General features: G+C 42.7%; 1 protein-coding gene across 1 annotated transcript in view; it reads right to left on the bottom strand.

Annotated features, from left to right (window-relative positions):
* LOC120017546 (DNA nucleotidylexotransferase-like) overlaps positions 1 to 12,545 on the bottom strand; it is a 160,137-nt gene that overhangs the window by 127,198 nt on the left and 20,394 nt on the right. Inside the window, exon 3 of the mRNA XM_038960384.1 lies at positions 4,157 to 4,267. Coding sequence (XP_038816312.1) covers positions 4,157 to 4,267 — 111 coding nt within the window. The remainder of the gene's footprint in view (positions 1 to 4,156; positions 4,268 to 12,545) is intronic.

Raw genomic sequence — 12,545 nt, 5'->3', positions numbered from 1 at the left:
ATAAGCTTTTGACTAAATTTGGCATGAGGGTCTGCTATACAAATTGATGGAAAGTGGTGTTAGGGGAAAAACATACGACATAATAAAATGCTTTAAGCCCCACCCTCTTCAATATATATATCAACGAATTGGAGAGGGCACTAGAACAGTCTGTAGCACCCGGCCTCACCCTACTAGAATCTGAAGTCAAAGGTCTACTGTGTGCTGATGATTTAGTGCTTCTGTCCCCAACCAAGGAGGGCCTTACAGCAGCACCTAGATCTTCTGCACAGATTCTGTCAGACCAGGGCCCGGACAGTAAATCTCAGTAAGACAAAAATAATGGCGTTCAAAAAAAGGTCCAGTTGCCAGGAACACAAATACAAATTCCATCTAGACACTGTTGTCCTAGAAGCACACAAAAAAACAATACATACCTCGGCCTAAACATCAGCGCCACAGGTAACTTCCACAAAGCTGTGAACGATATGAGAGACAAGTTGGGCCTTCTATGCCACCAAAGGAACATTACATTTGACATACCAATTAGGATCTGGCTAAAAATACTTGAATCAGTTATAGAACCCATGGCTTATGGCTATGAGGTCTGGGGTCCGCTCACCATCCAAGAATTCACAAAACGGGACAAACACCAAATTGAGACTCTGCATGAAGAATTATCCTAAGCAAGCTGGTCCTGGGGCTCTGTTCACAAACAGAAACAGACCCCACAGATCCCCAGGACCGCAACACAATTAGACCCAAACAAACAATGAGAAAACAAAAAGATAATTACTTCACACATTGGGAAGAATTAACAAAAAACGGAGCAAACTAGAATGCTATTTGGCACTAAACAGAGAGTACACAGTGGCAGAATACCTGACCAATATGACTGACGCAAAATTAAGGAACGCTTTGACTATGTACAGACTCAGTGAGCATAGCTTTGCCATTGAGAAAGGTCACTGTATGCAGACCTGGCTTAAGAGAAGACAGGCTATGTGCACACTGCCCACAAAATGAGGTGGGAACTGAGCTGCACTTCCTAACCTCCTGCCCAATGTATGACCATATTAGAGACACATGTTTCCCTCAGATTACACAGACCGACAAAGACTAGTGAACTAGAACAAACACCATTGTAAATACATCCCATATTTATTTATCGCACATAATATGACATTTTAAATGTCTTTTGGAATCTAAGCAAGACACAAGGTGAGAGAGAGAGAGAGAGAGAGAGAGAGAGAGAGAGAGAGAGAGAGAGAGAGAGAGAGAGAGAGAGAGAGAGAGAGAGAGAGAGAGAGAGAGAGAGAGAGAGAGAGAGAGAGAGAGAGAGAGAGAGAGAGAGAGAGAGAGAGAGAGAGAGAGAGAGAGAGAGAGAAAATATTAATGTGTGGCCCTGGGGAGGGGCTGCTGTCAGCTGATTGACAGCTGGCTGGGGTGCTGTTGGGTAGATCATACTCGTCCTCTTTTCCTGATCCTGACACCTCTTGGTTCCTAGTGCTTCCTCTTCCTACACCCTGTGGCTCCCCCCATGGCAGCATGAGCTGCTTCCTCTCACACTTCCTCTCAACCTGACGGATCTCCTACAGCAGTAGTTCTCAACTGGTTTTGCCTTGGGACCCAAATTGAACCAGGTTGAGGTTGTCTCAGTCGCAATCCAATATTCGCATTGCGTTTCTTTGTTGTTGCAAAAATGCTATCTGGAAAACAATTTTTAATGCTATATTGGTAGTAAATGTACCAAGGAAACAACAGTCCCATATTTTTCATTGTGCATTTTTACAATATTCTTGATGAAGAATGTCAAGCACACTGGTTTGAGACCACAAAATCAACCACATCTTCTAAATAGCACTGCTAATAACTCTATATTTTAAAAAAAAACGTGACTGAAGAAAAATATAGGTTTATTATAAAAATGTTAAATAAATAGGTTTATAATCATTTCTACACACTTTTTCTACCTGCTTTTAGTCGTTTAAGTTCAGACTGGAATATTTTTTATAAAATGAAATATATATTTTTTTTTTTACTCAGACATTCAAAACCTCCCACGACCTAAATTTGGGTCGTGACCCACCGGTTGAAAATAGCTGCCCTACAGTAGGTCTGACACATTTACACAGGCCTGATGACAGGTACACACACACACTCACCAGTTCTCTCTTATATGTTGAATGTTTGCAGGGATAATGTGCTTTTCATACTGTATACAATGAATTTACAGCAAATTAAACCGAATATTATCTCCACATTTTTAGATGTGTTGCTTCCTGTATAGAAACCTCTCAGGTGATGTTTTGTAGTTCATTCATGCTCTTTGATATTTCACCAGACCTCCCTGGTCTTAAACCCTACTGATCAAAGCCATAACAGCAGAATTGACATCTAAAAAGCTCGACATCTCTCGGGATATTAGGATTTAGTTTAATTACCTGTATCTCACCTCCGCAGCCACAGGTTGAACTGACATTTATTAGCACCAATAACACTGGTGAGTGATGTATGTTGAAGGGGAATAATGAGGGAATCATCAGCCAGGTGATTAGAGAGCTAATGCGGTGGAAAGGAACAGGAGAAGGGGAACCGAGCACCACTCCCAGTTGACGTACGTGTGTGTGTGTGTGTGTGTGCGTGTGCGTGTGTGTGTGTCACATGAATATGCCTGCGTTCTTACATGCATGTCTGCAAGTGTGAGAGTGTGCATGTGTAGTCAGTCAGGGAGAAGTGAAAGTCATTATGAAACAGATGTCTCCATAGGCTCCGAGTAAGCTCTGCTTTATAAGGCTTGGAGGAACTCATCATCACCAAGCCACCAACCTCCCACACACACAGCCCCACTGGAAGTTTGGAATCGTATCAGCGGTAGAGTCAGATACGATATGCTTCCATGCAATATCTCTCAAATGTATTCCCTAACTCCGACTATTCTTTAAAGGTGCTTTTGATCACCTTGGACTGTCAGCAAAACAGCCCTCACAGTGCACATAAAGACCATATTACACACTGGCAGCGAGTATTAAATACTGGCAGTGAGATTTATCGGGAAACTTCTTTTTTAATAATGTTTGTGAGAAGCGGCATTGTTGTTGTGTAGGAAAACATTACCGCACACAATGCAATGGCAAGCTGCAGTATTACCCTCTATCACAGCCAGTCTGAAAACGTGTGCTATCAACACCCCCCCATCCCCCGCACCACCCCCCGCACCCTGGCGTTGGCCAATAGCTGCCCGATGGCATAGAGAAAGATCCATCATTGTTGGTGAGAAGCGTCACATCCACTGCCCATATCAGTGTGGCATGCCCAGCCTAAGGGTCAGCCCTTTCCAGCCCTTGCGGGCACCTCAGCTGTTCTGCCTTCATCATGACATACCTGCAGATGCTTCTCATTTGTAGGTTAATGTATCTGATGGGGGGCAGAGTCAGTGCATTGGTATGTGAAGCAAGGCAGACCCACATAAAAAAAGACTAAATACTATAGTATTCACTGTAGTGTTTTTGTGGACTACCACTGTTAATGCGGACTAAAGTACAAAAACACTACAATGAATACTGATACTGTAGGATTTACTGTAGTATAATCTATTATACTGTAGTATTTATAGTTAACTATAGTATAAATAATATAGTAAAATATAGCTATATTATATACTGTAGTAATTAATGTTGTGTTTTTGCAGACTGTACTATAATGTAGTATTTAGTGTTTTTGCAGACAATACTGTAGCATTTAGTATAGCGTTCCTGTTTCATTATCTTTGACATAGAAGTGGAGGCTTTCACCTTCAAGAAACCTACTGGAAAAATACCAACAGAGCAAATTTTCCATAACCTGTAGGTAGGTAGGTAGGACTGGGGTCCGAACAAATTGTTCAAGCTTTCTCCTTTCATAAACTGAACTAATTGTTCAGAGCTTCTGCTCTTTTCTATAGCCTGTAGGGAACACAATACTATATGGTATATACTTGGCATGTAGGTTTCTCCCTTAATGGTGGCACAAATTGCGATATGGGGAGGGGAATGGGCAGGGTATATGCAAATAAGATACTGTAGTATTTACTAGGATATATGCTTTGTAGCAGCAATAAAGATAGAATAGCTTAACAAAGGTAGGGTAGGGACATGAAATTGAGTAAGGTGTGATTGTATATGTTGTTTTCCCTTACCGTGAATATCTTGTTGTGATTTTCCGTGGTTGTCCGTCTCAGACATGCGTATTGAGAAACGTTGGTTGCAGCAGTGGGTGGAGAACATTCTGTCGCAGTGGATGAAGTGGCCTGTATACAAAAACAAACGTACAGTAGATTTGAATTCATTGCAAAATGTTTGCAAGTGCAAGTATCAGTGGGAGTCATATTCACCAGCAATCAAATGAAAAATCACAGTTGAAGAAGAGATTCTGGATCATAGAAAATGTGACAAAAGTGGGTTTCAAAAGTTATGTGAAATTGTTCTGGGTTCTGAAAGCAGAACAGCAATAAAAGAGTTTGAGAATACACCAGTCCCCACATCACCAGGGCAACAGTCTGATGACACTCATCACACAGTCTGGTGGTATCCAAATCCATTACTCCAGCTAACCTGTAACACATCAAGAATTCTGCAAACCCATAATCCAATTTGCCATTTGTAAATTGCCTTTTCAGTCCCGCAGAAGAAATTGCTCATTTGTAATATATCAAAAGGATTACAGATGTAATGTTCATGTTCTCGTAGACAATTAGACATCTACAATGGAACATTGAGTCTGTGAAAATTACCCATGGTATTTTCAGGCAGTTTGGGTACACTGTGACACAGAAGAGAATTGTAGGGAGGTAATGACACCATGCCATGTTGACAGAGACTTTTAAAGAAGGAACAAGGAGTGTTAAGATGAAGATAATGAAAAAGTGCTCGGCATCTCTCCAGGTCTCCCACATTGGGAGGGCTAAATCAATCAAAATCTTTAAAAATCTAGAGCTTGGGACTATAAGGATCTATCTGCAAAAAGATCATTCTGAGATAATTGGCTTTAAAGTTCCGAACCGTTATTGGTTTGAATGGTGTCAGCAATTTTTATATTGTACTCTTGAACTTAACAAAATGAATTGGGGTATTTAGAGTACTATATACTGTAGGTAGAGAACATTGAACAGAACAAGGCTATGTCAATAACTCTCTAATAAGTCTCTAATGTTCTTAAAAAGTGTTGAATAGCTCTGAATATATTTCATGGCACCAGATTTTCTGCCGATCGAAAGTGAAACGTACCTTTTCCTCTCTTACACAGATCAGAATAGAACCTACTTTTTTGTCTTCTTTTTTTTCTTTTTACATCAGTATGCACAGGGAGTTGGAGGTAGGCATGATACAATTGGGTTTAGTTATTATACAGGCCTATAATGTATCCAGCTCTAACAGACTTCCATGTTGTATGCTCCCTTCTGCCTTTCTCTCCCCAAGGCTCACCTCCTGCTAAACTCAGAGAGGATTTATTGATTAAATGTCCACATATAAAAGTCTGCTGAATTTATAAAGTTGGACACCTATGCTCCACGGTCTCGACCCTTTCACAGACCCTTTCACAGACCCTTTCACATCTGCTGCTAGTGGGAGAGGGGAGTGATGCTGGACCCCAGATGCCCGCTCCTCAGACTAACTGTGTGTGTGTGTGTGTGTGTGTGTGTGTGTGTGTGTGTGTGTGTGTGTGTGTGTGTGTGTGTGTGTGTGTGTGTGTGTGTGTGTGTGTGTGTGTGTGTGTGTGTGTGTGTGTGTGTGTGTGTGTGTGGAATGAACACACCTCTCCGTCTGTGTGAATACAATTAACCTGAACAGACAGCCCCTGTCTGTGTCTGTAGACACACACACGAGCGTGCACAGGCCCGCCTGCTCGCCCGCACCCATGCAAGCAAGCGGGCAGGAACGCAAGCACATACGCATGCACGCATCAGGCACACTCGCATGCACATGTGTGTTCGTGCGTGCATGTCCGGTACGTGCGTGCGTTCCTGACTGCTTGCTTGCATGGGTGCGGGCGAGCAGGCGGGCCTGTGCACGCTTGTGTGTGTGTCTACAAACACAGACAGGGGCTGTCTGTTCAGGTTAATTGTATACACACAGACGGAGAGGTGTGTTCAGGCAGGTTAATGAATTCCTCACGGACTACCGAGCAGGGTTAGGGGTCACAGAGGCCGCACTAGCCCTTCTTAAGAGAAGATTGATGACAGCCACCGCACAGGGACAACACATGTCTGCGGCGGCCCATTGTATGCATGCCGGTAAGTAACCAATGGAAATATTACATTTCAATGGGTTTTCAAAACGTGTAATTCTCCATAGTAGCAGCATTTAGGGTACAAGGTGGAATATTTATGGTTGTAAAACACATAACGTTTTTAGAGTGGTAGGAAGAGCCTGAGGCGAATGTGTTAGCGAAGCTAGCTCGGAGAATATTGTGTCTCTTCCCAAGGCTCTTAAATAGATTTATAACTCATAAAAAACAATCTATTGGAAGTACGGCACACATAAATGCCACAGTGTATTGCCTTGTTGTATATAGAAAAGGGATACATCACAGGACAAGCAGTAAAAGAGCCCTGTGGTTACCTTAGGAGAAAGGCTGATAAATGTGAACATTGCATCATTAGCTCAGCTGCTTAAATGACATAGGCAAAATACATCTATTGATGGGCCACATTTTAACATGTCATATGGACTAGCACGAATGGGTGCTCAGGAATGGGAAATACGCATGTTCATATCTGTTGTTGTATAACTCAGGCACACGCTTGTTGTCATAACTCTGGCACAACGCTGTCAGAGAGCCATTCTTGTGAACACTGTTGTCCTTAGGTTGGTAGGAAGTGGACCTGGGTTTAAATACTATCTGAAATATTTCAAATATTTTTTGCGTTTGGTTTTGCCTGTCCCAGATGGTCGGGTTTGCACTTTTGGTACTTTTATATTAGTTGCATTGCGCCAGGCAATCTGAGTCAAGCCCAGCTAAAGTATTTGAAGTGATTTCAAATGTTATTTGAACCCCGGCATGGTGGGAAGAAGGGAAGAACGTCTGTCTCTGTTTCCCCCCACTGAGAGTAGAGAGATAGACTGTCCATCTAAACCAGGCAGCATATTTCTTTATTTTAGGCCCATATGTTGCGGAGGCTCCCACAGTGCCATCCAGGAGAAACAAATCTGTCTGTGTGTTGGTTAGCGGCGAGCTCCAAGCTGATGGGTCTATTTGGCACGCGAAAGCATTATGGGGGATCCTTCTGCTGCTGTCAAGCAAACTGAAATGTGATAATGTGAGCGTAGGCTATAAAAAGGTAAATGTGTTCTCGTCTACAATTCCTCTCTGGTAGGTATATTTGACAGACACACAAATGCACACACGCACGCACGCACGCACGCACACACACACACACACACACACACACAATAAAGCTCCCATTTGACAGGTGTTAGCATTTAATATTGATATAGCATTGAACCTTGGATAAAGGATTGATCTTGTATTACTCATTTGCTGAGCATCAACAATAGATTTGACATACTGACTAGTCAAGTCTTGCCATATGGTAATTAGTATTGCAAATGTCGTTGAGAAAATGGACTCAGTATGTTCAAGGTCACATTTTATTGTCCGCCTGTCCTTGTCATATCTATGATTCTGGTGCCCATCATTCTTTCATGGACTTATTCACACTATCTCTTAATTGTCTGCATCATTTACATATTTTTAAAGATTCCTTTGTCTTCTCAATTACTTTACAGGCCATTCATCTCTATATCTGCAGTCTACCATAAATGAACACTTTTGTTCTGTTGCATATTTAAAATCATAACTGATTAGTTCCCCTTATTATGTTCATTAATAAAACCTCCCTTTACAGTTTACAGCACCATCTATTGCTCAGTCCATGGCCATTGCACTCTCCTCACACACACACACACACACACACACACACACACACACACACACACACACACACACACACACACACACACACACACACACACACACACACACACCACACACACAATCACATTTACACGCACAGTCACACACACAGTCACACTCACTCCAAAAATTGCACATCACAGTAGGTATAGTTAAATTCAAATACATTTATTGATAGTATAATAATACTATTCATATTTAACTGTGTGTGTGCGTGTGCGTGTGTGTGTCTCTTTCTGTGTGTGTATGTGTCCAACTTACACTTATCGAACTCACCTGACCTACCAATTTGCTAGCCTCAATCATTGTGAGCTAGGTGACTAGTCTGAGAAAGACAGGAGGCCCGTGGCCTTAACCAGCGCCAACACCTCCTGGTCATCCGAGCTCACCCGCTGCCTGCCCTGTAGAGATTCCACTACCTCATCCTCAGTGTCCGCACACTCAACCCAAGCTGTTCTCTTCCACTGCTGGATGACTCATACGAGACTCTCTTAAGTTCTTGTAAAACTCGGCGATGCGCCTCATCTCCTTGAGGTAGCAGGTGGGAAGCTGGTTGTAGAAGCAGGTGAGGAGCTGGTTGTAATAACCAGATCTGAGTTACTGTATCTGTCTGCACCGGCCTTCCCAGTGCTTTTACAACTGGATATCTCAGAGAAAGACTGGGCCTCGCCTGCGCTGGTACATCACGCCAGGTAGAGGTAGCAGGCTGGAAAACATGAAGCCGTGACAAGATTTGAGGTTTTCTACTCAGATAATGAATAGGTTAACAGTGTAGATAGTAGGGTACAGTAGGTAGAGAGGCACTTACTGTGCACACCTGCCTCCCATCCCTGTAGCAGAGGATGCCTGAGAGAGTGGGCTTCTGTGGGGAGGAGACTTTCAGGCCAGGAAAATACTGTTGTCCCTGTCCCCTCCACGGTATATACTGGTCAATTCGCTCAATGTAGATGGCCATTTGTGACAAATGGATAATCTCAGATAGCAGAAACAAGTCGCATGCCTCGTCGTGAGGTTGTTGCCACAAAACTGAGTTCCAACCAACCAACCAAACATTCCAAATTCCGAATACTACATCATTTACTGTGTGTGCTTGTGTGATTTCATTCTAAATTGTCATGACAATGTAGAGGCCTGACAATGGCCAGGGCGGCAGGTAGCCTAGGGGTTAAGTGTTGCGCCAGTAACTGAAAGGCTGCTGATTTGTTTCCCCGAGCCGACTAGGTGAAACAATCTGATGATGTGCCCTTGAGCAGTGCACTTAACCCTAATTTCTCCTGTAAATCACTCTGGATTAGATCGTCTGCTAAATGACAAAAATGTAAACGCATTTAAATTTACAATGCAGGCCAGCCCGCAAAACAGCATTTGTTTCCAATAATGCAATTCTGCCGTATGCAGAGAGGTTTCCGCATTATGATGCATTTACATGACACTACAACATTCCATGGCAGCCATGGGGATTTGTAAGGGATAGTCATTATTTTCCATAGAACGCATAGCCCCTCGTTGATTATCCTTCTTTTTTTTTTACCTTGGCTATAATTTAACACATTTGCCACTAGAAATGTGTTCAACATCCACTGAAGTAGCTAGCAAGTGGTAACCAAACAAACTACTTGTTTCTGATTGGCTTGAAGGGCATTCTAGAGCATGCATTATTTCCCTCTAACTCACGGTACAATTCAATGGCTATAGTTAATTCTTACATTCTATGTTTGAGCTGCTTTTGAATGCAAAAGTCGAAATGAAAACATTATTGGCATTGTTAAATTCGATTTTCATAATGGCAAACTAGGACAGATTGTTATGTTAGCTACAGTGCATTCAGAAAAATATTCAGACCCCTTGACATTTTCTACATTTTATTTACGTTACAGCCTTATTCTAAAATGGATTAAATAAAATAAAAAATCCTCAGCAATCTACACACAATACCCCATAATGACAAAGTGAAAACAGTTTTTTTTAATGTTTGCAATTTAAAAAATAAAAACAGAAATACCTATTTACACAAGTACTCAGACCCTTTCCTATGAGACTCGAAATTGAGCTCAGGTGCATCCTGTTTCTATTGATCATCCTTGAGATGTTTCTACAGCTTGATTGGAATCCACCTGTGGTACATTCAATTGATTGGACATGATTTGGAAAGGTACACACCTGTCTATATAAGGCTTACAGTTGACAGTGCATGTCAGAGCAAAAATCAAGCCATGAGGTCGAAGAAATTGTCTGGAGATCTCCGAGACAGGATTGTGCCGAGGCACAGATCTGGGGAAGGGCACCCAAAAATTTCTGCAGCATTGAAAGTCTCCAAGAACACAGTGGCCATTCTTAAATGAAAGAAGTTTGGAATAACAAAGACTCTTCCTAGAGCTGGCTGCCCGGCCAAACTGAGCAATCGGGGGAGAAGTGCCTTGGTCAGGGAGGTGACCAAGAACCCAATGGTCACTCTGACAAAACTCCAGAGATCCTCTGTGGAGATGGGAAAACCTTCCAGAAGGACACCCATCTCTGTCGCGCTCCACCAAGCAGGTCTTTATGGTAGAGTGGCCAGACAAAAGCCACTCCTCAGTAAAAGGAACATGACAGCTCGCTTGGAGTTTGCCAAAAGGCACCTAAAGGACTCAGACTATGAAAAACAAGATTCTCTGGTCTGATGAAACCAAGATTGAACTCACATCTGTAGGAAACCTGGCACCATCCCTACGGTGAAGCATGGTGGTGGCAGCATCATGCTGTGGGGATGTTTTTCAGCAACAGGGACTGGGAGACTAGTCAGGATTGAGGGAAAATGAACAAAGCAAATTACAGAGAGATCCTTGATGAAAACCTTCTCTAGAGCACTCAGGACCTCAGAATGGATTCATCTTCCAACAGGACAACAACCCTAAGACAAGCCAAGACAACGCAGGAGTGGCTTCGGGACAAGCCTCGGTCTCTGAATGTCCTTGAGTGGCCCAGCCAGAGCCCGGGCTTGAACCCGATCTAACATCTCTGGAGAGACCTGAAAATAGCTGTGTAGCGACGCTCCCCATTCAACCTGACAGAGCTTGAAAGGATCTGCAGAGAAGAATGGGAGAAACTCTGCAAATACAGGTATGCCAAGCTTGTAGCATCATAGTAAAGGGTCTGAATACTTATGTCAATGTGATATTTTAGGTTTTTTTTGGTTTACATTTGAAAAAATAAATACATCTGGTTTTTGCTTTGTCATTATGGGGTATTGTGTGTAGATTGATGAGGGGGGGGGACAATGTAATACATTTTAGAATATGGCTGTAACGTAACAAAATATGAAAAAAGTCAAGGGGATTGAATACTTTTCGAATTCACTGTAAACTAGCTAGTCTGCTTGTTTGATTACCATGGCAACTACTGTAGCTATCTAGTAAACTTTCTAGCTAGCTACTTCAATTGAGGTTTCTAGTGGCAAATGAACACATTTCTAGTGGCAAATGTGTTCAATTATAGCCATGGTATAAAAAGGATAACTAACTTGGGTGTCTATGCGTTCTCTTGAAAATAATGCAACTCTGTGGAAGGTGAGTTCCACTTTGCTAACGCGCCGTGGAACACACCTTCCACATTGTTCCTTATTTTCCATAGAATACATAGCCCCTAGTTGATTATCTCTTAATTAATTACACTGTAGCGAGCATTGCAGTTAATAGTAATAACTCATAGTTACACTATTATTTCAACATGTAACTGCTAGTAATTGCAGTCTGTAATTAGAGGTGTAACAATGAATGCTTGTTGTTACCATGTTTGTTACAAATGAGCAACCCGTACAAAAAAAAGATTGCCGTTTTGAAACTGCAGTAAAAGTACAGTAACTGCAGTCGACTGTGGTATTTTGGACAGCAGCAAACTGCAGTTATACTGCCTTCCAACTTCTATCGTTTTTCCAAAAAAGGGAAGTTTGCACTAAATTCACCAATTTAGTGTTGTTTTTCTTCTCAGCTGCATCCAATTCAATAACAACTATCACAAGGTTGTAACCTCTTGTGTATAGATGCACTGGGTGTCCCAAGATCACATAGGCTATAATTACCTACCCGGGAATGCACACTCTTCAAATTTCCACAGAATTTTGTTGCTAGCATTTGCCCCCCAAAAACGTACCATCTGAGTTACAAAAACCTATTACATATAGGTCAACCGGCTTCCCGGGTGAAGCAGCAGTCTAAGGCACTGCATCGCAGTGCTAGAGGCGTCACTACAGACCCGGGTTCCATCCCAGGATGTATCACCACCGGCCGTGATCGGGAGTCCCATAAGGTGGCTCGCACAATAGGCCCAGTGTCGTCCGGATTAGGGGAGGGTTTGGCCGGGGGGGACTTTACTTGGCTTATCGAGCTCTAATGACTCCTTGTGGCGGTCCGGGCGCCTGCAGGCTGACCTCGGTAGTCAGGTGAACAGTGTTTCCTCCGACACATTGGTGCGGCTGGCTTCCGAGATAAGCGGGCGGGTATTAAGAAGCGTGGTTTGTTTCGGGGGATGCATGACTTGACCTTTGCCTCCCGAGCCCATTGGGGAGTTGCAGCGATGAGACAAGATCGAAATTTGGGAGAAAAAGGGGGTAAAATGCTAAAATCTTTAAAAAACTC

This window comes from Salvelinus namaycush, chromosome 22 (genome assembly GCF_016432855.1).
Source record: "Salvelinus namaycush isolate Seneca chromosome 22, SaNama_1.0, whole genome shotgun sequence".
Taxonomy (NCBI): Eukaryota; Metazoa; Chordata; class Actinopteri; order Salmoniformes; family Salmonidae; genus Salvelinus; species Salvelinus namaycush.
This window is presented reverse-complemented; position numbering and strand designations above follow the sequence as displayed.